At 40.2% G+C, this 27,995-nt stretch overlaps 1 protein-coding gene across 4 annotated transcripts; it reads left to right on the top strand.

The window, feature by feature from the left end:
• The first annotated feature begins 26 nt into the window (after positions 1-26).
• Positions 27-27,285, top strand: LOC119744576 (V-type proton ATPase 116 kDa subunit a1-like). 4 transcript variants are annotated; one of them, XM_038220570.1, is made up of 21 exons: positions 27-118; positions 4,131-4,310; positions 4,645-4,723; positions 4,961-5,058; positions 5,991-6,119; positions 10,275-10,339; positions 11,243-11,369; positions 11,935-12,017; positions 12,425-12,518; positions 13,151-13,363; positions 13,998-14,148; positions 14,320-14,459; positions 16,113-16,261; positions 17,155-17,242; positions 17,562-17,680; positions 19,764-19,992; positions 20,653-20,760; positions 21,864-22,001; positions 22,542-22,659; positions 23,690-23,861; positions 24,303-27,285. In XM_038220570.1, the coding sequence occupies exons 2-21, from the start codon at positions 4,194-4,196 to the stop codon at positions 24,391-24,393; spliced, it is 2,508 nt and encodes an 835-aa protein (XP_038076498.1). In that variant the 5' UTR covers positions 27-118; positions 4,131-4,193; the 3' UTR covers positions 24,394-27,285. The 4 variants fall into 4 exon arrangements, with proteins under 4 accessions (XP_038076498.1, XP_038076497.1, XP_038076496.1 ...); XM_038220569.1 differs by having other exon boundaries at positions 10,257-10,339; XM_038220568.1 differs by having other exon boundaries at positions 10,236-10,339.
• The last annotated feature ends 710 nt before the right edge of the window (positions 27,286-27,995 follow it).

The raw sequence follows: 27,995 nt of genomic DNA, 5'->3' as shown, positions 1-27,995 counted from the left end.
ACGTGATAGCAATGATTTACCTTTCCGAAGACCTGACTGTCATATGATTTCCAGCAGAATGACGTAATTAATTTATTCTGAAAAAAAAATTGTCCCAGCGAATGCTGGCGGCGCAACGGTGGGTATACATTTTGCTCATAATTTCACTTTTTCTATTCATAGTTGATTAAAAAATAATGATTTTGAATAAACCGTATTTCTATTATGAATGAGGAATGCTGTATTTGTTAATCAATATAAAAAGATGACATTTAAAGATAGTTTTAGGCTGAAATATGGAAGAACTATTTTCACGCATTCATTTGTGTGAATCGATCCGGGGCGGGGCGGGGTTTAGTTACCCCCCCCCCCTTCCAAATTTTGGAAAGATCGCCATATCAAATCCTTTGTGGTCAAAAGGACCCCATGTAAACTGGCCAAAGCGCACAGCCAGATGACCTTGGACACACAGAGATAAGAGCTCCCGGGCTCTGTGTATATACAGTAGCGCTGCCTAGCACGTGTACAATAAACAGACCCTACGCGCTGAGCCATTGAGCAACGGCAAATTTTATTGGAGTTTAGATGTACAATTCTTTAGTAAGTGAATACACGCGAGCCTAAACCTTAACCAATCACAATAAGGGTTATATTGTTGGAAAGCTGATGAGACGAAGAAAAATGACTCGAGAGATCTAAGCTCCCAGGTGGCGCTATTTAACGTTATGATGATGTTAATGGACCAGTTCTTGGCTGAACGCGTGGTTTACCCACAAAACAGGGAGATTTTTGACTAAAAATGCAATGTTTAACATCAATACGCGAGTAAAACTCAGTGTTTTATTCAGTTTTTCTTTCATTTTCTGAAAGAGTATATTGTTAGGGTCACACTGTAGTGAGATCTAAGGTATACCCTGTAGAATAATGAAGTGGTGGCGACAGATGTGAAAAAAAGGCCCGTTTTTAATGATTTTTCGCCGCGTTCTCTCATAGAGGTTGCACATAAAAAGCGGCCCGGTGGGTTAGTTCCCCAAAGGAATTCATATGATTTAGGCTGAGCCTAAATATTGCAAACAATGATAATCAGATGATGTGTTACATGTTGCATGGGTTAGCTGGCCTGTTACCAAAGTCTGTGCTGTGGTTAGGGGAGTTGTGGATTTTTTTAGGGGGGGGGGGAGACGGTGAGCTGAGGGAGTGATGGGTTGTGTGTTACTGTTTGATCTGCAGACTGTTGTAACCCAACCTCGTCCCCAGTGCTTACTTTATTTCCAACGTTGTTTCCAATAGTATTAAACCCTGGATAGGAAACTTCCTTCCTGCATCCTGATTCGATACCGCAATTGGCTAGAAATGGATTTATATCGTGTACTTGGTGGTGTTAATTATTCACAACGTGTAGTACGTGTTTTCGCCATCATTCGTCCACGCCTTCTCGAAAATATTCATTTCCTTTCCAGTTTGTTAATATTAATATGAAATGTGCATGTTGTCTCGTTAAGATCGTAACAGTTTAATTAATATTAAATCATGTTATCGTAACTCACGCCATGCTCGCTCTGCGACAAATTGATTCTGTTTTTACCCCAGACACCGCATACAAAAACAAACGCAAATGTAATGTACAGGCAGGCACCAGACTACTCCTAATTTGCATACGTGTTCAAAAATCTTGCACATGCAAATGATCCAATACCAGGGTGAGAGAGCAGGTAGTGGTGGGCGCGTACTGCTCGACACCCTGGGGACGAGGTTGGTTCTAACCTAATTTGCTACTGCTCGATCACAATGCATTTGCAGGGTCAGTAAATCACATATTGCTATTGGTTGATTGTGCCCCCATCAGACAATTGCGCGCTTTGCCATCGGTCGATCACCTTTCCTAATTCACAGCTATGGAGGATTGTTCTGAAAATGGGAAGTAACTAATGATATAAGGTAGTAAGGCCTCGTGGTTGGCCCATCTGACGCTGCCTGCTATATGCACTATAAGACAGTGTGGCAAGATTACCATATGCGAAGTTCACTAATTTTCCTCTGTATTGACTAACAAGCCCCCAGATAGCAATTTCATGTCATCAAAGTCAATTTGAGCAGTGAGAAAATACAAGCATTTTCTTAGAAAACACTTAGAATTTTTCAGTCCACTCTCATAGGGTTTGTACACAGGGTGTTGAGTGAACTTCATATATGGAAATCTTTCCAGTTAAAATGTTGAAACTCAAACTGTAGCTTCGGTACAGACATGGGCCGTTTTCATCATTTTTTGCGCCATCAGGATCAATTCAACCCTTATATTTTAAGCAAACAGGACGCGAGTATGTCAAGAAGTGCTGGGCATAGTCTTGGGGTAAAATATACAGCGGCCGCTCCAAAACTCAACTCTACTTTTTTTCGGTCGTTGATTGTATAATATTCGTAGAGTATACGGCATGTTCGCGTTGATATGCCTAGCTATGGGTATAGTTCTAGGGGTAGCTGTCACGAGTGTAGTTATAGGCCCCTATCACAGGAGGCTGATCAAGTACTACACTTGTGGTCTACATGCAGTGCAGATTTATTCATTTGGAGACAGAATAGGTGCTGTGCATCCATGGAGATGGTGTAACATGTCAGTGGATGCTCTGTTGAAAATGACATTAACCCTAACTCCCTAGCATGATTTACTAGGAACCATACCCATCCTGGCAAATTCCAACACCATATGGGAAACAGCACACACATATTTCTGACTTTGATTCTGGAGGTGTGCCAACCCAATGTAAAAGACTGTCAGTTTAGGGGTACTGTACCCATCCTGACAGATTCCAACAAAACATGTCATTGGAGTTTGATGGGTTGAGTTCTGTTAGGGTTAAATTTGCGTCCCCTTTCTCACGGAATGCTTTAAACGCTGCACCAAGTTTGTTTTTCATTTTTGTGGTACGTGCAATCATAAAACTGCTAAAATCAGCTTGCCTTGCGTAAATTCTGAAAATCGTCAAAAATGATTATCAATGTCATGGGCTGTTTAGAAATTTGTGTTGCTTGGCACGCCTTGGTCTCTTACAATCAATAACTCATACAGGTTTGGAATACAGGTTTGGAATGAATAATAAGTTTTTAAGTTTGATTCTTGAAGCACAATTTGACATTGCAATCTAATTGTTCCATTTTCGATATGTACTGACAAACATCTTGGCTGAAAACCACTTTTTTCTGTTCTGCACCCAACCCAGCCCACATCAAAGATTTCATGGGTCATGGCATGACCTCGCACTCACTTTTTTTTTTTTTGTAAGGATTTTTTTTTTCAAGTGACCTCTTCCATGTCATTTGTGTACTTTTGTTATGAACAAATGCCGGTCTGTAGATATGACTTGGATTTCCTGCAAGGGGAAGTGATAAATTACTCAGATGTAGTTTTCGTCTGGATTTGAATGCCACAAGTTAAATATTTGTACACTCGGCCCAGTCGCACTCCCAGTTGATAATGCTGGTAGGTTGTTTGTGTCTGTACGTGTAGAAGCATTTAATCTTATGTTGGATGTGTGTGGACTTTAGTCAGTAGCTGATCGTTGTGAGTGTAGATACTTAAATGCATTATGCAAAGTTATGTACAGTTCTCATGTATGGTATGTGTGCTATCGGCATCAACGATATAACTGTGCTGCATTTTAGCGATAGCGCTTAGCGAAGCCTGTTACTGCAGGGTTTTTTTCACAGCCAGTTTTCTATCGCTTGTTTGCGCAGGTTTTTTTTCGCCCTTTTTGTCCGTGAAAGGCTGTTTTGACCTACATGTATAGTTTGCCATTCACGTGTTATTCGTAATCACTGAACCATAATTTGAATTTGTAGGCCTATCAGTTTATCTGTATCTGGCAAGGGCATACGTGTACATGTGTTCACATGTACAACTGTTACATGTCTGCAAAATTTTACATGACTTCACTTGCTGCAAATTGATGGTCGATCATGTGTTAAAAAAAAAAAAAAATTGGCACCGTAAAGCTGAACTCTCAGACTGAATGAAGTTACATACAACAGCAGTCAAGATGAACACTTGTGTTCTCATTTGGGTATAACTGCACTGTAAACTGCTGTTTCATGTTTGTTCTTTGTATGGCTGGTATTTTTAACCAATTTAATTTTCTCCCTTTTTGTCCCAACAGAAATATCTGATTTAAGAAACACCAACCTGTCCTTCGTGGAGCGCCCTCGACTAACTGATCGTCATGGGGTCGCTGTTTCGCAGCGAGGAGATGTGCCTGGCGCAGGTTTTCCTCCAATCAGAAGCAGCGTACAATTGTGTGGCAGAGCTAGGAGAGCTGGGATTGGTCCAGTTCAGAGATGTATGCTTTTTGTCCTCACTCAATCCCATTGATCAAAATGTAGTTTAAAAAAACACCTAGGCCTATAGATTTTAAATTTGTGACAGGGATTTTTGGTTCACTGTTTGAAAATGCAAAAATGAGTTTTGTTTTTATTTTAATTCCCTATACAGTCAAGCAGACAGCGCAAGGTGTAAATTTACCTGTGAACTGATGTTTACACTGTTTATATAATTGTCTTCTAGAGCTTATAAAATTGTCTTCTAGAGCTTAAAGGAAAAGCTGAATCTGCCTATAATATTTGTTTTGACTTTCATTAGATAATTAGATAAATGCTTTTTGTTTTCACTTTCAGCTCAATCCAGATGTCAATGCCTTTCAGCGCAAGTTTGTCAACGAAGTTCGCCGCTGTGACGAAATGGAACGGAAACTACGTATGTTTTTTTTTTCTCTCTCCAAAAATGAAAAGTTTATTTTTGGTTGGTCAGATCAAAGCACATTCTTAGTGCATTGAACCTGAAGCCCTAACTTTGAAATGACTGCGGATCTTATGGTTAGAATCCATCAAACTCTTGAAAAAAAAAAAAAGTTTGCATTCTTCGTATAGATTTTTAATTCTCTGTCTCTTTTCCTTTTTTTCTTCCTTTTGGGTTATTATTTCCAATCAACAGGATTTTTGGAGACAGAAATCCACAAGGCAGACATCCCCATCCTGGACACGGGTGAGAACCCTGAAGCACCAGCCCCACGAGAAATGATCGACTTGGAGGTAAGGACAAAAACCGAAGTCATTAACAGCTTGAAATCACAACTGACATGACAGCGTTTGATGGCAATGATGTGTTTAGGGTCAAATTTCACGGCTCTGCAATACCATAGACTTTGCTAGCAATAGAAGAAACTTTTGTGTTAGCACAAACATTACTATTTTGTGGAATATGCAACAAGCAATTTTAGGTTGTGGATATGTGTACACTGGCATGACTAAGGATTCTGTGCTTATTTGATAAGCAGGGTTACAGGGTTACCGCATAATTTTTATGCTAGCTCTGTAAGCACGGAATGGTCATCGTGAGTGCAGAATTCCGTGGTTAGCAGAGCCGTGAAATGGTATCTGTGCCTTGCCTGGAATATGGACAATTTTTGTTGGATTTTTGTTGACTTTAACCCTAACCACCCCAACCCTTCAAAATCAAACTGCACTTTTTGTTGGAATCTGTTTGAGTGAGTACTGCACTAGTAAACTGATTATGCTTTACATGGGGTTTAGGCGTACCACCATAATCAGAGTCCAACAGTTTGGGTGTTGAGTTAACATATGGTGTTGGATTTTGCAGGAGTGAGGAAGGTTCCAAGTAGATCACTCAAGGGGATTAGGGTTAATGATGACAAAAAATGTACCTCTAGCTTTAAGAAAACCATTTAGACTTTTTCCAAAATTTGCTCCGAATCGACTTCAAAGGTGCTTTTATGTAATCTATTGTCTTTAACGCACAGCTCTACTTTTCTTGAGACAAGAAGAAGAAATGACACTACCTGACATTTATTATTTAAAATAACATCCCAAAACACACCTCTTCATTTAGCTTATAATTAGAGCACAGTGAAGTTTTAGATACTATAAATCTCATTTATAATTATCAAAATTATTTAACTATTCCATCGATTTCCCCACCCTTTATTTCTGTTTTGCCGTTTCAGGCCTGCTTTGAGAAACTAGAAGTGGAGATGAAGGAGGTGAACACCAACCAAGAGGCCCTGAAGAGAAACTTCCTGGAGCTGACGGAGCTGAAGCACATCCTGCGCAAGACCCAGAGCTTCTTTGACGAGGTAACGTGTCGTCGAAAATCAGTCTTATACCTTCTCTCTGTTTCCAGGGTTATGAGCATTAGAAATAACAGCAGCATTTGTTGTGATGTTTGTTGCATTCTTTTTTTATTAGTCGGGGAGTTTGTCAGGGGTTAGAGGTAAAAAATACAACATTTGCAAACATCAAAAAACAAAACTAACAAATTATTATGAAATACCTTACTTGACTGCAAGTGAATAATAGTCTCAAGCATCCTGTGAAATCACGGCACCTGGTGTACTGTCATTTTAAGAAAAGTAAAATTTTTGTATCAATTTCCAGGGATGGTCGGCTGACCATCGTTGAAAAAAAAACTCTGAAGGTTTCAGAGATCCAATCTTTGGATTTTCCAGAAATCCTCCAATTAAATTTGCGTACTTTTGCTCCGAGCTCGAAAATTTCTTAAAAAGTCAAAACATCACAACAAATGAGGCTTCTAGAGGGTAGGCCACAAGACTATTGACTTTTTGTTTTTTACACGAATGATGAATGATACCTGGTGAATATAAAACCAATTTGAAAAATGTCTTCCAGTTTATTTGATAGTACAGGTCAAGATAAAAATCCAACCATTTTTTTAATGGGTTGAGGAAATAAATTGTTCTTGATGCATGTTTGGTAGACTAGTCGACTCTCAGTTCATGAACATTTTTATCATAGTTGTGCTTTATTTTTCCCCCTGTCGTTTCAAACGAATAAAACACATTTGATGTTGCCGCTGCCTGCACTGCGCTTTGTGTGACTGTGTTTCAATACACTGTAAGTTTCTGTGGCTCGTCGGGCCATCCATATGTGACGTACATGTACCTGTGACATTTGAGGCATTGTAAATTAACACCCCAACACCCCCGGGTGCTCTTGCATGGGTATATTAAGTGACACGCCCACCCCCTCTTCCAACCCTCCCTCTTTCCCGAAACCACCCCGCCCACTTTCCCCCAAATTGTTGTCATTTTGTTGCATTTGAGTGAATGGTATGGTATGGTATGTATTCGAGCTGTAACACCCGTGGTAAAAGAAAAAACCACCAATGACAGAAAATCTGGGGACGAAAAATGTATTTAAAAAGCTTGAAAAATGCCGTAAAGTTTAGATGGGAAACCATATGACGTTCAGGAAATCAGATGAAAAATTTCTGCAATGTCCACAAACATCTATGAAGCACCCGGAAAACAGAATTATTACAATTCAAATAAATTATAAAATTCACGGCAGTCCTTGAAAAAAACTTTTGGAAGTCCTGTAAAAAAAAAATCCCTCAACTCCTGGACAAAGCATGGATATTCCAGATTAAGTCAAGAAGAATCTACATTTCCAATCAACTTTTCATGATTTGTGAGATGTTTTTTTCAGATTCAACTCGGATTTTAGCAGATTATATTGTTTCATGAAATTGTAGTAATTTGTATGTCGCTGGGTAAAGACAAACCATGGAAGAACATGAAATTTTCCAATAACCAATTTATTAGGAGATTCATATATTCATATTTATATCATCCATCTTTGGAGCATGTACACAAACATGAACATAGCAATCAAATTTCAATATTTTTGACGCAGTGCACACACACTGTACATGTACATACTCTTGTCAAACGAAAAACCACCATGAAATAAAAAAATAACGAAAAACCACCATGAAATCAAAAAATAATGTTTGGGTAATTAGCACATAACAATAGAATTAACTTGTTACTTCATACACCGCACTACATAAAAACGCTGATTCTGTTTCTAAATCTTAAGTACCTCCAAAAGTCTCTATGAACTAGAGAAAAAAAACAGGAAAAGTACGACATTTTTTTCTTCTTGGGGTTTCCATGGGAAACATTCTGTGTTCTCCCATACACCCATGCACAAGCATTAACCAGGGAGATTAACCAGTGTGTATGTTCATGTATGGATGGCACCCTTTGCACAACATGTCTGCTTGTCTGCTTCTGGGACACATACCAGTACATGTTCACGTATTGGCATTGTTTTGTACATTGTCGTGGGCAAACAGATCTGTAGATGTGGGTTGTATTCTATATTAGGTTAACCGAGTTCACGCAAGAATTATTTTAGCAAGAATAGAACGAGGCGCTGGATTACTTTTCATTCGGCCTCAAGCCAGGCGGGTTGGTGCCATCACCCTTGGGCAGCACACTCATATTTCCCGCCTCGCTCGCTGACAGATATTTTCCGGCCTCGCTCCCTGCGTGTTTATCCGTCGTCTGTTCCGAATACCACAAAACCTTTGCAGGTATACACGTCATCCGGTGCGAACTGGTTAAGACACACAGGCCTACCTTGTATAAACCTAGTGTGGACATTCCATTGTCTTTGTGAAGTTAAGAAAAACCGGAGGAAAAATTATCATACTCTGTCAATAATTTTGTTATCATGAGTGTTCCTCTTCAGTTTGCGACAGATAAACCTAACCCAAAAATGCCTCTAAACCTGTTTTCCAGAGAGCGGGAAACCTCATGTGGACCTGGCTTAGTCCACAGAAGGTTCACACCACCTGCATCGTGTGGACCTGTTTTGTTTTCATGTCCACACAAAGATGACAAAGTTGGCACATGTATACATACACATATTTATTGAGTTCTGTGGAAACTCTGCCTCAGTGACATTTTTGCAAGGTCTGTTTTTTCCCCCGGTGGCTACAGTCACCGATATAGTTATTCCAGTCTTTTTCCTGTACTGAAAACAAATTTTCAGACTCTCTCCCTGTCACTGATCAGCATGAGGAATCTTGTACTAATAATTGGATAACATAGTGTTTTATTTTATTTTATTTTTTTCTATTTTTATATTACGTTTTTATAATTGACCGTTTCTTGACTGTGCACATTAACAATAAAACAAACAACATCAAACACTTGCACCCTTTCTGCAGAATTTTTGCTACTTTTCACTAAACTGCCAGTCTCTATTGGACGTGAATTTTGTACTTCATTATCAATAAAACTCAAAGTTTTAAATGAAATTTACAAAAAATAATATGAACAGAATGCAGTACCACAGTCGCTCAAACGTACAGAAATGTTGAAAAAAAATTCAACAAAGATTTTGCCCACATCGTCAGATAATAGTTTGTTGCTGTGTATTTTTATAGGTCATGCAATATTGAGGCCCAACTTGTGTATGCAGTGTTTTTTACATGTCCAAAGTGTGTTAGTGATATGTAAGTTTATCTGCATAAATTTACATATCATTAGTATCCAAACTAGTGTGTACACGTGGGGTAACTCTGGATTATCCACATGGGGCGAATAATTTAATGGTAAAACTTTAAAGAGTTTGATATTTAGTAATATTTCTGGTACTTTCTCAATTTAAAATCTTCTGTACAAAGCCTTTCACGTGATGTACATAGCTACAATATTCCTTGATTCGCATGTTAATAACAGGATAGGAGCTACCCCATGTGCACACCGAATTGTACATGTACACGTCGCAGTTAACCTTAGATGTGTTTGAGTTTAGTTTCACTGTTAACCTCCTAGTTGTAGTGCCACATTCCCTTCCCCAAAAATGTAGACTCTTCTCTGTCAGTGGAGAATTGGCCAAGTCTAGTAATTAAGCTACACTTTTTGGCATGTACATGTATATTTTTAGGGGGGGGGAGCAGTTAATAAAAAAAACCCCTGAAATACTGTTAATTAACTTGGGCTGAATTTGATGCCAATATTTCAGACGTCATCAATAGTTGAGGCAAACAAATACATTGTAAACCAACTAAAAACGAACAGACTTAAAAAATAGTTTGTTTTATGCTATGTCCAGCTTGGACTTGAGAAGGGTCTGCTCGCATAGTTCCTTTTTAGTTTAGTACCAGTACTCATCTGCATATTTATTTATTTATTTTTGTTTTTTTGATTTATTTATTTTGGCATTGTGCATCCGTGCCATGCATGTGTGGGCCTTGATGGCGTCTTGTGTTTCAACTTGTGCTACCTACCCCTCCTTTCCTCCTTTCCTTTCCCTCATCCCATCCATTCTACCCCCTTCCCTCTGCTATCCTTTCCCTTTTCTGCCCACTCCTTCCCTCTTTCCTTCCCTCCCTTTCACCCCCTGCTCCATCGACACCCCTGCCATCATATAAACAGGCTGAATTGCATCACCAGCAGATGCACGATGCGGACAAGGAAGAGGAAGCCCACACGCTGCTGGGAGACGAGGGGCCGCGCATGGGAATGCCCATGAGACTCGGGTGAGCATCTTGTCTTTTTAGATTCTGTGCCTCACAGTTACCAAAACAAGCTCAATTGGATCTCGGAAGCTGCAGGCCAACAAATTCGTGTTCGTGCTTGAGTCATGTGATTGTGCCATGTAATTGCTGGAAGGAGCAATGTTTTGAGTAAAAAAAAATAGGTTGTTTACCCCAGTGACCCCATGATGACCTTTGACTGCAGTTTGGTCATGTGACTTGTTGGGGCTGGGCCACTGATACTTTTGACAAAGTTTGGTTGAAATCGGTCAAAATATGTAGGAGTAATAGACAATGTCAACATTAATTTTGTTACCAACTAACGGAGAGACATGATTATTTGTTGAGCTGTTATCCTGCTTACATGTAGTTGCTGGAGCCACAATGTGTCCTGCACATTGAGCACTCACAGGTGGTCTTGAAGCACCATCGACAGCTCATGCACACCCTCCATTCCCCTCACTACCTACTTGACAAGACCAATACCTGAAAACAAGTTCAAAAAAATTAGCCCTCTTTTCTTTAGCATGCCATCTTCAAAACTTCGCATGACCAAGAATCACAAGGGAAGGTGTACTGTGTAGACCATCCTCCATAGAACTAAACTGTTAAATAAATAGGCCATTCTAAAATTTGGGGTCCACTCTTTCGTTCCTTGTCACTGTTACTTCTGACATCTGTGATTTTATAATTCTGATGCACTCCTTATATGCAATTGTCCCCTGAGAGTGATTGTGAATTTCAAACTACCAACCCAACAAATAAAACTTTGTTTGAAGTCATTCTTAATGATACTTTAATGGAAAAGTAACTGGGACATGAACAATTTCACACTCTGTACCCTAAATTTGTAAAATATTGTTTTGGATGATAAAATGTGATTTTTCCTATGTACAATCTGTACAGATTTGTGGCTGGCGTCATTCAGCGTGAACGCATCCCGGCGTTTGAGCAGATGCTGTGGCGCGTCTGCCGTGGCAACGTGTTCCTTCGTCAGGCGGAGATTGACACGCCCTTGGAGGACCCCACCACGGTGAGAAAAATGAAACTTACTTTGTTTGTGTCTGCTCTTAGGTCAAAGGTCGCCAAAGATTGATTATAATATGAACACTCAGACACAAATACATATCTGACTAGTCAAACGTAATTACATGAACATAAGCATGACAGCATCTACTTAGCAAAGCAACTACTTAGCAAAGTTGATAACAAGCAGGACAAGTTCTTTTCAGAACTAATATCTTCTAAGCAGTAGTTATTACCACATGGTGTTACCGCAAACCGAAACGATACCGATACCCCACCATGCAAAGCCTCAAATCTTACATGACAGCATTAGTTCAACTACTTTAAGAAAAATTCATTCAGTTTCGAACTTGACAAAAATTGTTAGAATGAGACATGCTCACCTTACTTGAGGAATGTGGCCTAGTGATTAGGATTTGTTACCCATGATCAGAGGGTCAGGGGTTCGAATCCAGCTTCTGGTCATATGCTGTGTCCAAACCACTTCATCCCTTCTGTGAGACTATTTCATCCTGGCAGGTTTTGCCTCTAGTTTCAATCTCTCCCTTTCTTTTTTCTCTTCTTGGGTGCAGGGGGACCAGGTGCACAAATCGGTATTTATCATCTTCTTTCAAGGGGACCAACTGAAGACTAGGGTGAAGAAAATCTGTGAAGGGTAAGAGAAAGCTTGGTTTTCAGTTGACGAGATGTTTTCGTTTTTTAATTTTCAAAATCAGTTGGCAATCATGCTCTTATTGGAATGTGAAAGTCAATACATTTTGTTAATACATAGTTGCAGTAAATTTAATTGTGTTTTAATTGTGTAACTTTATTTAATTTGTTTCAATTTGAAGGTGATTCTGACAGCCCGAGTTGGAAATTCTTTTCACATTTCAAAGAAATATAAATATAGGGATTATTTCCTAATGATTGTCATTAAAATAACCAGTATGTTTATTATACTATTATTTGTTTTGCAATTTTCCTTTTATGAAAAGGTTAGCTTTCTGAAATGGCAACAGTATCTGATATGACAAAAGCAACTAATTCTTTCCTAACCAAATTGCCCATTTTGATTGGTAGGTTTCGCGCCACTCTGTACCCCTGCCCCGAGACCCAGCCTGAACGACGTGAGATGGCCATTGGCGTCATGACACGGATTGAAGATCTCCAGGCTGTGAGTAGTTCACTGAAAAGCTTTTTTTTTTTCTCTCTGAAAAATTGGGTGACCCAGGTTCATATCGGAACTAGGGTTTTCGGAATCTGCCCGATTATGCAGGTTTTCCATGAAATAGTCTTCTGGTGGTATTCCCCAATCCCCCAAACCCCAATCCCCAACCCCCCAAACCCCCAATCCCCAACCCCCAAAACCCCAAATCCCCAACCCCCCCAATCCGCAACCCACCAACCCCAAAACCACCAACCCCCAACCCCACCAACCCCCAACCCCCATTCCCCAACCCCCATTCTCCCAACCCCATTCTCCCAACCCCCCATTCCACCATGCCCCCCATTCCACCCCCCCCATGCCACCCCCCCCCCCCCCATGCCACCCCCCCCATTCCCCAACCCCCATTCCCCCACCCCCATTTCCCAACCCCCTCTCCCATTCTCCCAACTCCCACCCCCTCCCCAATTCCCAAGCTCTCAACATCTCCACCCTCCCCCCCCCCCCCACCTAACCCCCATCCTCTGATGCCCCACCCCATTCCCTCATGTTTTGGAGATGAGTGCGGTAGAAGCCAAAAAGTCAAATTGCTAATTTAAGGAGTAATCATGTTTTCATATTTTCTCACCCCCAACTGACAGGTCCTGAGTCAGACCGAAGAGCATCGGCAGCGCGTGCTCTCCTCAGCGGCCAAGAACGTCCGGGTCTGGTTCATCAAGGTGCGCAAGCTGAAGGCCGTCTACCACACCCTGAACCTCTTCAACCTGGACGTCACCCAGAAGTGTCTGATCGCTGAGTGCTGGTGCCCCGTGTCTGACCTGGACAAGATTCAGATGGGGCTGCGCAGGGGGACGGTGAGCTTTCGTTGTCATTCTCTCTAAGTTTTCATCTTCATTCCTAAAATTGTTTCCGTCAAAATTGGACTTTTCACAGCACACAATTTTTACTCCCAGGAACAAGTAAAGAGACAGGTTCTCTGGTGATTCGTGCTGAGGATATGGGCTCCATGCACGAACAAGAGAGGGCACTTTCTGACAATTTTTGGGAGCCCAGTTCGCGTGCGTTTGGCAAGAAGTACACATGACTAATTACATTGTGTGCACAAACTAGTTGCGTCTTTGCGTGAGCGTAAGGCGCCGACGGTAATGCGTTCAATATCCACTCCAGTGGTCTCCCCCAAGTCTCTCCTTGTAACCATTGAGGGGGTACTGAGCCCACATGGTTTAATACTACTGTTGATTCTTGAGATTTTTTTTCCCGTTTTTTATAACAGTGAAAAGTCTGACAGAATTTGAGAAATATGACCGATATATGTTAGTTCTCCTTTGCGTTATCAATGCACTGCTTAACTCAATGCTTGCGTCTACACTGTGCATAAATTTGAATTCATTAGAAAAACTTGGTTATTACTTCATTTTTCTTTCCTTTCCACCTTAACCTACACAATCCTCCCTCCCCCTCCCCCTCCCCTACCCCTTTTGACCACAGGAGCGTAGTGGCTCCACCGTTCCCTCCATCCTGAACCGCATGGACACCCACGAGAACCCGCCCACCTACAACAAGACCAACAAGTTCACCGCGGTCTTCCAAACCATCGTGGACTCCTACGGAGTGAGCAACTATCGCGAGGTCAACCCAGGTGAGAAATGGAAACAGTTATTCTCATCTCACGTAATGTCATTAAGGGCTTTGCATTTTTGAATAACACAGCTGTTATGTTTTGCAGCATCAGAGTTATGATGAATAGATTGGGAAGAGTAAGCGTCAATCCGTTAACTTTTCCTTATTTTCCCCCCCTTTTTTTCACCAGCCCCTTACGCCATCATCACTTTCCCCTTCTTGTTCTCCGTGATGTTTGGCGACACCGGCCACGGTTTCATCATGTTCCTCTTTGCCCTTTATATGGTGTGGAATGAGAAGAAGCTTACAGCGATGGTAGCAGATAACGAGGTACATGAAGCATATCTGATTTTTGTATGCATGTTTCTTTGAGGTAGCTGACCAGCTGACACTTGACATCACAATAGTCATATTTGTGATCTTTGATATGTCTATTGCACATGTGTTAAAGAGATTAGTATAAAATATGCGCAATACAAGTGTTTGTAAGAAAAACATAATTGGCATCTTTCATGTTCACGTATACAAAACTTGAAACATTAATTGCCTTTTTTTTTCAGTATTTTATCTTTTCGCTCTCGATAAGTGCAAACTTTAAAGGGGCACTAGGTCCTGAAATCGTCGAAAATTTCATGTTTTGGATTGTTTACTTATCCAATTATTAATATCTAGTTGAAAGGAAACCAACCTAATGTCTTACCGTTCCCAAGAAAAGACGAAAAAAACCCATACATTTGTTTACATCGGACATGACGGAGTACGAATACGTTTTTCCTGTCGTTCTCATGTACGATATACACGTTGTGTGTGTCTATACAGCCGTGCTCGATGATTTTAGCCTCATTCCTAATACCTGCAAACCCTTATTTTGACATCTGCCAAGTTCTGCCTCATTTTGCCCGAATGCCTCACATTTGGTATATTCAGCACAGTGCTATCTGGCACGTTAAAGGAATCCCAATTGAGTCTCTGCTATTGTGTATTTTTGGCAGATTCCAGAAGATTACTAATAAATATGCTTTGGGAGATAAGGTTTTATTCAAATTTTTATGCCCCGCGGCGAAGCCGAAGGGGCATACTGTTTCCGCCTTGTCCTTCTGTGGTGGGTGGGTGTGTGGGTGTGTGTGTGGGTGGGTGAGCTTGTCTTACATACGCAGTGTGGACTTCCGAACAAAAGACGTCCACATAATGTAGGTAGCACCGACGAAGTGTGGACTTGCCCACGTCCACACAGTGTTTCCCCATTTCTGGAAAACAGGTTTAGAGGCATTTTTGGGTTAGGTTTATCTGTTGCAGAATGAAGAGAAACACTAAAGGGAATCATTGAAAAAAAATTGGGTTGTAAGAGTTTTCACAGTTTGAGAAAAATGAGTTTTTCCACTGGTGTTCCTTAACTACACGAAAAGAAAGGAAAGTCCACACTACGTATGTGAAACAAGTCTGGGTGGGTGCGTGTGCGTGTATGTGCGTGTATGTGTGTGTCCGGACAAATTTTGTCAGCACGATAACTTGAAAAATACTTAACATATGAACTTCAAATTTGGTTTGTGTATTGTTCTTGGTAATCTTAAGAACCCATTTGCATTTGGGGCCGAAGGGTCAAGGTCACAGTGACTAAAACAAAAGAAATTTTGTCAGCGCGATAACTTGAGAAATACTTTACATATGAAATTCAAATTTGGTTTGTGTATTGTTCTTGGTAATCCTAAGAAGCCTATTGCATTTGGGGCCGAAAGGTCAAGGGTCAAGGTCACAGTGGCTGAAACAATAGAAATCTTCTATTTATTCTGAGAGCAAAGGGATTAGGGATTAATTCATATAAAACCTACAGAAGACACTTATGCTGTCAATGAACGTTCCATGTGACCAAGGTACATAAGTCGATGTTAAAAGAGTGGTGTTATGTCGTGGGAACAGTCACGGTTGCGGGGCATGTGTGTTTGTAAACACACCTGACTTGTTTTTTCCTGATTTCTGTTTCAGATCCTGGGGATGTTCTTTTCCGGTCGTTACATCATCTTGCTCATGGGCCTCTTCTCCGTATACGCGGGCTTCTTGTACAACGACATCTTCTCCAAATCCATAAATTTGTTTGGGTCCTCTTGGCAGGTTTCCCGCATGACCAACTTCACGTAAGTGGCTTCGTTCACAAACACGGGTTCAAAAAGAAGTGTTTTGCCTGAGGTCACATGACCCAATCATGGCCCGCATAATATCGCAGTTGATTTGAAGAAAGACAATTGAGGCATCAGTAGTTGTGCCTGTTACATCTTTTTATTTGTAAACATCAAATTTATTTTTCAAACCCTTTCCAAATCTGTATTCCATCATACAAAATAAAACTTGCTTATCCAAAGAAATATAATAGTAATTCACATCATTTCTACTCTCTGGATGCTTTTGTTTATCTGTATCTCTCAAAATTGCCAAGAATGCATGCGTTTTGCATGCTCCACGGTCTTCAATTGAATAATTTTAATTATGTAGACGGGTTACTCTATATAATAAATTTGGGGTCCGCTTTTTCCTGTCCCTGTTACATGTGACATCTATGATTTTAGAATTCTGAGTGCACTCTTTAATTATTAGTATTCGTGTTATTTAGTTCTGGTAATGAAACCAAAAGCGCCCTTGGCACTGTAGCTCACAAGCCTGAATAAACCTGTAGAGAGGAGACAATGAGAAGAAATTACAGTTTTAGAGGTGGGAGGAAAATCTCAGATGAATATTCTGGGGGCAACCCACAACTTAGGCAGGGACTGAAAACCCAATCCACACGTTGGCCCAGGCGGGATTCGAACCCGGGTCACAGCGGTGGACGGCGAGAAAAGTGCCGCTACGCCAACCTTGTTCCCCAAGAGTGATTATGAATAGCAAAGTATGATGTTCCAAGGTAACAGGGACAGGAGAAAATGTCTCGCTCTCGACCCTGAATTTACAGAATGACCGAAATATGAGTTTTGAAAATGAGAAAGGTTAGCCCAGCATTTCTTCATTTGTCAGTTTTCTTTGTGTTCTCCCGCAGCGAGAGTTTGTTGGAGGAAGGCTTCAACTTACAACTAGACCCTAAGGAAGCTTATGTCGGGACGCCCTATCCCTACGGTCTAGACCCGGTAAGTCAGTATTAGAGATTTCCCTCATTTTGCAATTTAATTTGAAAACTATTGTTTCAGAATATTACGGAATGAAACCAATTGAAAAATCTTCCTGATGCAAGTTATTGTGTGTGTCATTGGTTAATTAAGCACTTAAACAGGTTAATTGAACAGACTACCATGGAAGGTACCCCAGTGTAAACAAAGTAAGGGTACAAGACAGACACACGTCAACAACAAAAAAAGAAATTTGCACAATAAAGTTGTTTTCTTGACTGGATAATATATAGTGCATAACCACAAGACTTATTATCGCCATTTTCATTTTTCCCTCCAGATTTGGCAAATTGCTGAGAATAAGCTATCCTTCTTGAACTCCTTCAAGATGAAGATGTCGGTCATTCTCGGCATCGCACAGATGACATTCGGTATTTGCCTCAGCGCTTTCAACCACAGGTACCCCAGCACTCAACCCCCCCCCCCAAAAAAAAAACCCCTAAAAATTATTTCATTTAATTAAAATTCTCTTTACCAACAGATTGAGTCCCTGTAGTCTAAAGATTGCCTTGATACCAATCTAAGGCCTGTTCTAGATGCCGTGAGACTACAGTGCTGAACTCAATTAATTTGATTTTCTTAATTCGGCACGGCGATAGCACGGCGTTTAGAACCATTACACTCGGCAAGTTGAGTTCAGCACGGCACCATCCTTTGGCTGGACAGGGCTGCTGCGCTATCGTCCTTCCGAACGGCCGTGGCACAGCACTGTTCTTATCGCTGTGCCGTTGCTGTGCCAAACTCAATCCAATTCGAAGTTGGGGCTAACATTTCAGGAATGTGCATGCTCACAATACCCTCTCTCGCGTCCGCATCACGGGGAGTGAAATTGGCGCGAATAATTTGATCATGCTGCAAGTTCCTTGAACTGCTTTAACCTGGCCAGTTACTCCAGATGCATTAAGGTTCGACTATTAAGTTCGGCATTTAGAGCAGCTGCCGTGCTGTAGACGAGTTATTGCCGCACTCATTTCTAATAAGTTTGGCGCAGCAGTAGCAAGGCGTCTGGAACGCTCCTCAGATATAGAGTCAGAGAATGGCCAGCACATTGTTGTCTGCATGACCCCTGACCTGCAGTCAAATTTGAATATTTAGGCTGTGTTTGTGTGGGTCACTCTTTATACACTCAAGTGGAACATATTGCGTACGCATTGCAATCGGGTCACATTGCTCGAACAATTTATGTTTATATGAGGCTCACACAAAAAGCTGCAGCAAAAGCCGATGGCAGTTCTTTGTGAAAAATAAAAGTTTGAATGCGAAAATACGTGAATTTAGTCTCAGAATTTTCCTTATTTTCCCCAACCTCACTTAAAGGGAATATACATCATTTGCTTTTGCTGTAATTTTCAGAAATGGATGGAATTGGGGGGTTGGAAATATAAAGCAAATATAGTTACACTGACTTTTTGGAGGTTTTGGGTTCGAAAATGCTATAAAAACCAAGAAAAATGATCATATTCCTGTAGTCTGGTTCCCTGACTCCATATAAGAAGAAACACAGCAGTTTACATACATTGGGGAATTGTAAGGTCAGGGAACCAGTCTAGCTGGCTCGTACCCGTTCATAGGTTTGTAATCGATTGCAAACAAGTGCAATGGTCAATTGGGGCCAGTATTTGAAAAAAAGCCAGTTGTTTCCAACGCTGATCGGCCGATCAGCGTTGGAAATTGATACAAAAATACCACTTTTCTTGAAAATGACAGTATACCAGGTGCCATAATTTTACAGGATGCTTTAGACTGTCATTTACCAACATCCTATTAAGGTATTTCGCAAAAACTTGGTAGTTTTATTTTTCGATGTTTGCAAATGTTGTATATTCCCTTTAAAGCTACAAAATACTACTGAATAGTGACCTGTAGTATGCATTTCTTTCCATACAAGTGTGCACAACACATGTAGTATTCTGTGATATTTGGTGCTTGACCCCCAGAGAGCCCTTAGGGGGTTAGAATTACACTAGAATCCATGAGAAATCCTATTAACTTTGACAATGTTTACCCTTCCGCCAACTTGAAATCATGTGATTTCGTCGGGTGCAAGACTATATACTCCCACTCTGAGCGAGAGCATACAGTCTTGATCTACTATACTCTAGGGGACAATGCTTTGTGTTTCCCTTTGTCCCTACAATGTAGCACTCTCCCATAGACTAAGGGCACACATTCACGATCGATGACCGTTTTCAACAAAAGATGAATGCTCAAGGACAACAAAGAATCTGTTGTTCTCCCTTTGTCTGTCTGTCCTCAGGGTGTATGTAGTACATGTACATACTCTCCCGTTCCCAAGGGTCATACTCGTGCCGTTCATGCGCTCAGGACTGTTAACATGAGCGACTCGCTCCAACGCAACGTAACTGTTTAAATGGCTGCACGTACAGGTGACCCTTACATACAAGGGTTAGAGAAGTACATGCAACTGGTGCAACGGAGAAATAATCATGGCCTTTGTTTTATAACGATTTGATTTTTTCAGGTATTTCAAGAGTCGCATCAACCTCTGGTGTGAGTTTGTGCCCCAGCTGATCTTCCTGGAGTTCATCTTCGGCTACCTGGTCGTGATCATCTTCTCCAAGTGGCTCCTCTTTGGCCCCCAGAATTCCAAGGACGCCCCGAGCTTGATCATCACCCTCATCAACATGTTCCTGTTCAGCAAGCCCCCAGGGGCAGAGTGCAAAAACTGCGTGTCCCTTTACAGTGGACAGGTCAGTTTGAAGGGAAGTAAACCCCTCTCTCTTAAAGGGAATATACATCATTTGCTTTTGCTGTAATTTTCAGAAATGGATGGAATTGGGGGGTTAGAAATATATAGCAAATATAGTTACACTGACTTTTTTGAGGTTTTGTGTTCGAAAATGCTATAAAAACCAAGAAAAACAATCATTTTCCTGTAGTCTGGTTCCCTGACTCCATATAAGAAGAAACAGCAGTTTACATACATTGGGGAATTGTAAGGTCAGGGAACCAGTCTAGCTGGCTTGTACCCGTTCATAGGTGTGTAATCGATTGCAAACAAGTGTGATGGTCAATTTGGGCCAGTATTTAAAAAAAAGCCAGTTTTTTCCAACGCTGGTCGGCCGACCAGCGTTGGAAATTGATACAAAAATACCACTTTTCTTGAAAATGACAGTATACCAGGTGCCATGATTTTACAGGATGCTTTACACTATCATTCACTAACAGTCCAGCAAGGTATTTCAAAATGATTTGGTAGTTTTATTTTTTGATGTTTGCAAATGTTGTATTTTCCCTTCAATGATTTAAAAACAAATGTAAGCGCTTTTTTAAGTAGAGTCTGTCGTTATTGCAAATGTTTACCCCCAAACCATTGAAATTGGTCAATGTTTGTCTTTTTCCGTCTTCAGTACCAAACTCAGATGCTGTTGGTGGTCATTGCCATTATCTGTGTGCCCTGGATGCTGCTGGTCAAACCCATACTGCTCCGAGTTCAGCACAACAAGAATCTCTACAAAGTGAGTCGGATTTCTGGTTTGGGTTCTTTGTTGTGTGTCGCCTACATACAGTTTTGGGGGCACTTGCCAGTCCTAAATTGGCCGTATGTCCGTACGACCGTATCCCGGCATGATAAAGTTTAGGTTTAGTTTTTTAAACAAGTGCTTAACTTCTACATGCTTTTTATGGATTTTGATGAAACTTGGATCAGTGACCCTTGGCTGGGAAGACTATTCATTATTGAGGTTAAAGTGATCACGTAGGGGTCATTAGAGGTCATTGTTCAAATATGCTTCAAATGTTTCTTTGTCTACAAAATTTACATGGATTTCAGTGTAACTTGGATGGAGTGATCCTTGGGTGGGGGTTCATGACAGTGCTTCAGAAAGTGGAGGTCAAAGGTCATCTAGGGGTCAATTGAGGTCATGGTTTAAAAATGCACAAAATTTGAGTTTTTTAAATACACAAAAGATATATCTGTTGTCTTTTGTGACAGGGCCTTCAAACATTTGAGTTTTTTCGAAGGGTTGTAGTCACCCAAAACATAACCAGAGTAGTTTGAAAATTAGTTAGGAGAAAAAAATTTAAGTTGTTAAGAGCACGGACAGTGTGTCTTTAAATACAATCAAATCGGAATTCAGAATATTATGTATTCACGTTACACTTCAAAACCCTTCAATGTAAAGGCAGGTTTATTCATACTTGGCGCAAAAGCAAACGCGAATGCCAATTAGTGGCGTCAAGGTGTGTATTCGCGCTGCATAATCACCAACAAAAAAAATTGACATTACCACCTCGCAAATTGCGAAGTGATTTTCTAAACTTGAACCTTTTCTTAACTTCTTTTGAACCGGTGTCATATGAAAATCTGACTCGTATGAATATCGGACTCTTTTTCCCTTTTATTGGTTAAACCCTCTCACGTGACCGGTCCCTCTCCTAATTATCTATGCATGAGCATGCGCAATACCACCAATGAGTCCATGTTTCATAAAACCTAAATTCATGCTACACCTGCCTTAAACATATGATCCTTATAGTAAAGCAAACTTTGAAGGGTTTTGAAGTGTTCAAGTGTCATATGGTGATATCATCATTATACCTTTGTTTTTTTGTGGCCAAGGCCGTTCGTTACCGGGAGGTGCGCATGCTCAAGAACGGCGGCGTGGGTGACGAGACGGCCGAGGTGGTTCACCATGACGCGCTGGAGGCTTCCGCATCAGAGTCTGGCAGCTCAGAGGAAACTGACCAAACTGAACAGGTAACCAGCTTGTTTACACTCCTCATCTATAATATTTTATTTGGGAGTTATAAATATTTACATAATGGCCAAAAAACAAACTACACTTTTCCTACAGTTAATGAAAATTACTCAGAACATTAACATGATTAAAGGGAATTAAAAGTTGCCTGACATTTGCTTTTTTGGAAAACAAGTTGCTTCTGAATGGGTATTGCCCATCAACAAATTTTGTCCCCTTTTTTTTCTTACAGTATTCATTTTTATCCTCAGTTCTGTCTAAGAGCTTCTGAACAAAAAAAAAAGATCTTTCCAAGAATAACTGCAAACAGGCCCTTTAAAATGTGTTTTCAAAGTCTGAAATTTATAACTGCTTTAACATACGCTTATCTCAAGTATTAAAAATGTACATATCCCTGACACTCACAAAATCCATCAAAAGAGTGACTACATGTACTGTGTTTACCACCAAAACCATTCAGATTTCTGCTGTAAATCTATATAGAAAACCTCAGATGTCAGTAGTAACCTTAAAGCCATAATTTGTGTTGACTGTTTTAGTTTGACTTTGGCGAGACGATGGTCTTCCAGGGCATTCACACCATTGAGTTCTGCCTGGGCTGTATCTCCCACACGGCCTCCTATCTCCGACTCTGGGCCCTGTCCCTGGCCCATGCTGGTAAGAATTCTGTAAAAAAATGTACCCCGTGCACAAATATCCCCGCAACGGTTACAAAGGGAGATTCAAGGGAGACCACTGGGAGGGATATTCGAACGCATTTACGACGGCGCCTGACACTCGCGCAAAGACGCCACAGAGTTGGCCACATTCAGAGTAAAATAAGTCGTGCGTAGTTTGCGTCATATGAATGTGAACCAGAAGGTGCATGTAATGTGTCTATCTCACTGGGGCTTTTCGAATGTGGTCACAAAGGCCGTCCGCTGTTCATGCACGGAGTCACTACCAGAAATGCGGAGGTATCCCTCTGGCAAATCCAATGTACTTGACTATGGCTGGATATACCACACGGGTCTATGGGAGGTGGTTGTAGCCGCTTCCATAAGCAAATGCAATTTTCACCCATAGCCAAGTAATTCGGACACGGCTTTACAGTGTCTGTGGAGAGTCATTAAAAAAAAAGGTTTTCTCAAGTCATTTCTAACAAAACTGAAAATAGTGTCTCAGTCCTAAGTTCGTATTTATTGTTGAAATTATTTGACTGACCATCTTTAAAAGTAGGTTAGGTGAAGAAAAACTAGGGTTATGTACTGTATTTATCATTTGTTGGCAGCCATCTTGAATTCCAAAATGGCCGCCAGTCAAAACACTGACTGCATCCGGAATTGACCTATCGCGGCAGAATCGCGTTAGAATCCCGTCAACGCAGCTTGTGAAATAATGTCCAATTACATGATATACAAATGGACGCGGAACGTGCAAAATCTGAGACAAACAAAACTTAGTGTGCAAAAACTCCATAGGGTTGTCTAAGGGGCGTGGCTAACTTGCAAACGGTGATCGGTCAGTTGCTTTTCTACAACCGGCAGTAAAGCATACTTTTATGGAAATTGTATTTGGCTGCTTCCATACGCACATACATCATTGCCAGATGTACACAAGTAAAATAAAAGAAAGTCGTCTTTTTTGGGTTGCTTACTTACATGACTTATGGAGTATTGCACAAACTTTTTTTATCTTTTTCTTGCAGAGCTGTCAGAGGTGCTGTGGAACATGTTGTTCAGCATTGGCTTTAAGATGAACGGGATAGTGGGCTTCATCGTCATTTGGGCGCTGTTTGCCGCTTGGGCGGTGCTAACCATCTTCATCCTGCTTCTAATGGAGGGCCTGTCAGCGTTCCTGCATACCTTACGTCTCCACTGGTGAGTTCGACCTTTAACCCTTCTTTGTCAAAATTATGGATAAAACTCCATATTGATAATGATAATGTGGTGCTTATATAGTGTTTTATACCAAAGGTATCAAAGCGCTTCACAATTATTACCCCTGTTCATCAGGCCATGAGACCATTTCAGCACAAGATCAGCACAAGTTGTTCTCTACCTTCACATGTACCCATATGCACTCCTGGGTGGAGAGAGGCAATTGGAGTAAAGTGTCTAGCCCAAGAACACAAAGCACTATGTTCCCCATCAGGGTTCGTACCCACATACCACGGCACATGAGTCGAACACCGTAACCATTGGACTACAGCTTTGAGAGGATCTGAACTTTTGAATTTCTAATTTTGAGCAACGATTTGCATTATTGAAAACGCAAAGGTTAATCAACGACTTCTATAATTATTTTTTTCTTGCTAATAGGGTGGAATTCCAGAGCAAGTTCTACAAGGGAGAAGGCTACGCTTTCCGGCCGTTTGCTTTTGACACTCTGATGGATGAGAAGGATGAATAATGTTACCCTTGGTGTTAACTAACATAAACTGTATTTTTCACACCAAGGTATGGTAGGGTGGTTCGAAATAATTCGCTTATAACTTCAAAATTGGACACTGTATACAAAGTCAGTTTAATTGTGGTAAACTAAATATATAACAAGTTGTCTTCAATGTCTTGTAGTTGTAAACAGCGATGTGTGTTCAGCTCACACAAACATTGCAAACATTGTACAAAATTCACAATGATTTCTTGTCGGATATGGCACACAAAAAGATCAGGAATGATACAAAGTTTGCATTGGTCATGTGAGTGGAGTGCACCATAGTTAGTGCATTATAGGTACCCCAATCATGATCAGTATTTTCAACCAATAGGCACAGGGTTTAGATTTGACTGAATGGGCATGTTACTCTTAGACCTGTTTTGATTGGTGGATAGATTTGTCTGTTTCATTAAATATTAAAATCCTTCAGTATTGGTTGGTTAATATATGTTAGTTACAAAGTAAAATTGTACACAGTGAACATTCTTAGTATACTCGGTAAATATAATAAGAAAGAAAAAGTATGGGTTGTCTATAATCAAACAATTATTTCAAGTGGAATGTATGTTGTTGCATTATATTTATGTGTATTACTCGGAAATTGTAAGCACAAATCAGCAAAATCTAACCTCTTACTTTTGTGTTTTGAAAAGAAGAAGAGTATATGTGGAAAGGCTGTTGGCTTTCATGAAAAAAACTTGAGGACCTAGCTAAAAAAAAATTAACTACTTGACGGCGGGATTATTTTTGGTCGAAAACACCATTTTTGAAAAAAGACAAAATATATCAGCCTCAATTTACAATCATTTCAAACACCACAGATACTGACTCGTGAGAGTCTTTTCTACAATATCTGTACGAATCGATACTTCTCACTTTTGCAACACTCCAAGGCCCCGCGCCCCCGCCACAGAGCGATGTTTGCTAGAACGACAGACCGTGTACAGTGCCAAGTTCAATTTCAACACTAACACGGTGTGTACAAAACCAATGGGAACCAATGACGTGTATACTACATATCCACTGCCGGAGACTCGTACAGTGCCAGATCGTGTTTACACGTCTTCCTGCATTAATTGGTTAGAGACTCTTGAGTTCAGATCATTGAAGTAGAAGACTTTATTGTGGATATTCCTGAAGTTAAACAGGGACTTGTGGAATAAGTGTTGTGCAAATGTATGTGGGTTTTTTTTAACCACAGTAAATGCAAGTTAAAATTATAGAAATCTTGTTTTAGGTGATGTTTTTTTGCCAGAAAAATTTACAGAGGTTCGTAAACTGGCCAAATGTAAGACAGTATATGTTTAGGGTTTTTTTGACGTTGGGAAAAATAGAAAGTGCAAAAGTGTTTAGTGAGTTGCTATAGTTAACCCAAACCCTCCAGGGTATTTTGGCTAGAAACCCTGCCAAATGCAGCAACATGCAACACTTGTCTAAATGACAAGCCTGCCCAGTGTGGCAAGATCTATCAGGTCAAAAGTCTTAATGCCAAACTGGGTCAGAGTCCGTGGTCACCAAATGCAGCAGGATACAACTGTGGTATTATTGTTCATTGGGATTAGCTTTCATTGTCTCAGAAGCAGCTGTTTATGCACTGGTGTTGGTAGCTGAACGCATCAAAGTGCACCAAACTTTTCCACCTGATGCACTAGTGTTGTGTCTGGCAGGGTTAGGGTTGAGTAAAAATATTCAGTCAAGGTACTAGGTATAATTTGTGTAATCTTAATATAGATTTTAGTTTGTGGCCTGTGTGTATAATAATGATCATTATGTGAATTAAAACAAAGTTACTTTGTGTACATGTACATGAGTTGTACATATTAAAACCAAATGTAAAAGTTTTGTCCGTTTTTATTTTTGTGGGATGTATGTGGTAAACATAATGTATATTTAGCAAATTGTGCAAATGGTGCTCTGTGAGCTTGTGGTATTTAAGTTGAACTTGTACAATTGTAAGTTTGTAAAAGTGTAAACTTGGTCTAATGGGTAAAAATCAAATTAATATTAGCCTGTAATCTAAGTCATCTCAAGTATTTGAGATATGAAAATTAAAAAGAAAAAGAAATAATCAAATAACCCTACATCCCCTAAACGAAGCTTATGTTGACCAAAAAGCTTCTATTAATTTAATTTATTAATAATAGTTTCCAGCTGTTTCTGGTGCACAGGCAGTGCAAATTTTACAAACTCTAACTGTCCGTAAGGGCCCGTCTCACTTCATATCCGGGACGAGTTCCAGACAAGTTGCGGACAAGTTGCATGAGTCTGAACAACTTTCCCGCAATCTTCCCGCACTGAAGTTATCAGTATTGGTGAGGCAAGCAGTTGTTAAGGAAAGTTTTCCGGGTCATGTCCGGGATAAATGCAGAGCTTCTCCTGGGTAAAGTGAATGATTCTACCTGCAGCTTGTCCGGAACTTGGCCCGGATATGAATTGAAACAGTTTCTAACTGTTACAAATTTGTGCAAACAAAAATTATGCTTTTGATCAGTAATAGTAAAATAACAAAGTTTGTGAGTGAACAAACAGCAGCAAAACATGTATTTCCATAGAACAGCTTTGACTGAAGCCGTCTGGTGTGTGTCAAAGGTTATTTGTTTTTAAGAGAAGACAATTATTAATCCACGGCAGCTTTTTTTTGGACTCGCCTTGTACATGTAGTTTGGTTGAGATACTGGGCATAACTTGTTGATATGAAAGTGTATCAAATTCAACACACTGTGAATTGTTCTGTAGCCTTTGTATTGCAAAACAATTATACTTGGGCATTATGGAATATTAAAATGAAAATGATATTTACTCTATACTGATTTCCGATATTGTTTTTGTTGATGTAGATGAAAATAAACATCTGAAGCAAATTAACAATGTTGTGTGTCATGTGTGTGCACTTGTTTGGTTTAGATGCAATAACCCCAATATTAATCCAAGGCTTGCATTCTATCACTGATCAAACTCGTAGATGTACTGTGTAATGCCCTTCAAAAATTGGACTTTCTCATGGTAATTTTTGATTTTCAAGTTTTATTTGAATGAAAAAAACCCATTTTTATTCTGTTTTTGGCGCCCTTAACCCTCCGAATAAAAGGTTTTTTTTTAGTTTGCTTCAACACACAGACAGATCTGCCCTGTGAATAGACTGGTTCGGGTCCCAACATTATTAGACTGAGAGGCAGGCTGGAACCAGTCTACCCTGCAAGAATTGAGTTATTGAGGCCCGACTGCAAATAATTCAAAATTTGCCAACATTTTTCAATTTCAATGTGGGGTAATTTTTTTTTCTTCTGCTGTCTCATTTTCATGTGGCATGGACTCTGACATTTTTGCCTAAAACTGGGATATACGTTAATCGTACACATACGTAAGCAACTACAGGCGGATTTAAATCATTCTAGCCTCACTTTCAATTTTTTTTTAAATGTCGGGCTTAAAACATTTGGGTATGTTTAATCACAAATTTTAAATTATTTATAAGAGCAGATTGATATTAATGTGTAATTAACTTTGGATTTCTCTTCGAAGGTCCAAAAATGAAGATATTACCTTGCATTTAATTTAAAGGGAATATACATTTG

The sequence above is a fragment of the Patiria miniata genome, unplaced genomic scaffold (genome assembly GCF_015706575.1).
Source record: "Patiria miniata isolate m_02_andy unplaced genomic scaffold, ASM1570657v1 HiC_scaffold_7, whole genome shotgun sequence".
Taxonomy (NCBI): Eukaryota; Metazoa; Echinodermata; class Asteroidea; order Valvatida; family Asterinidae; genus Patiria; species Patiria miniata.
This window is presented reverse-complemented; position numbering and strand designations above follow the sequence as displayed.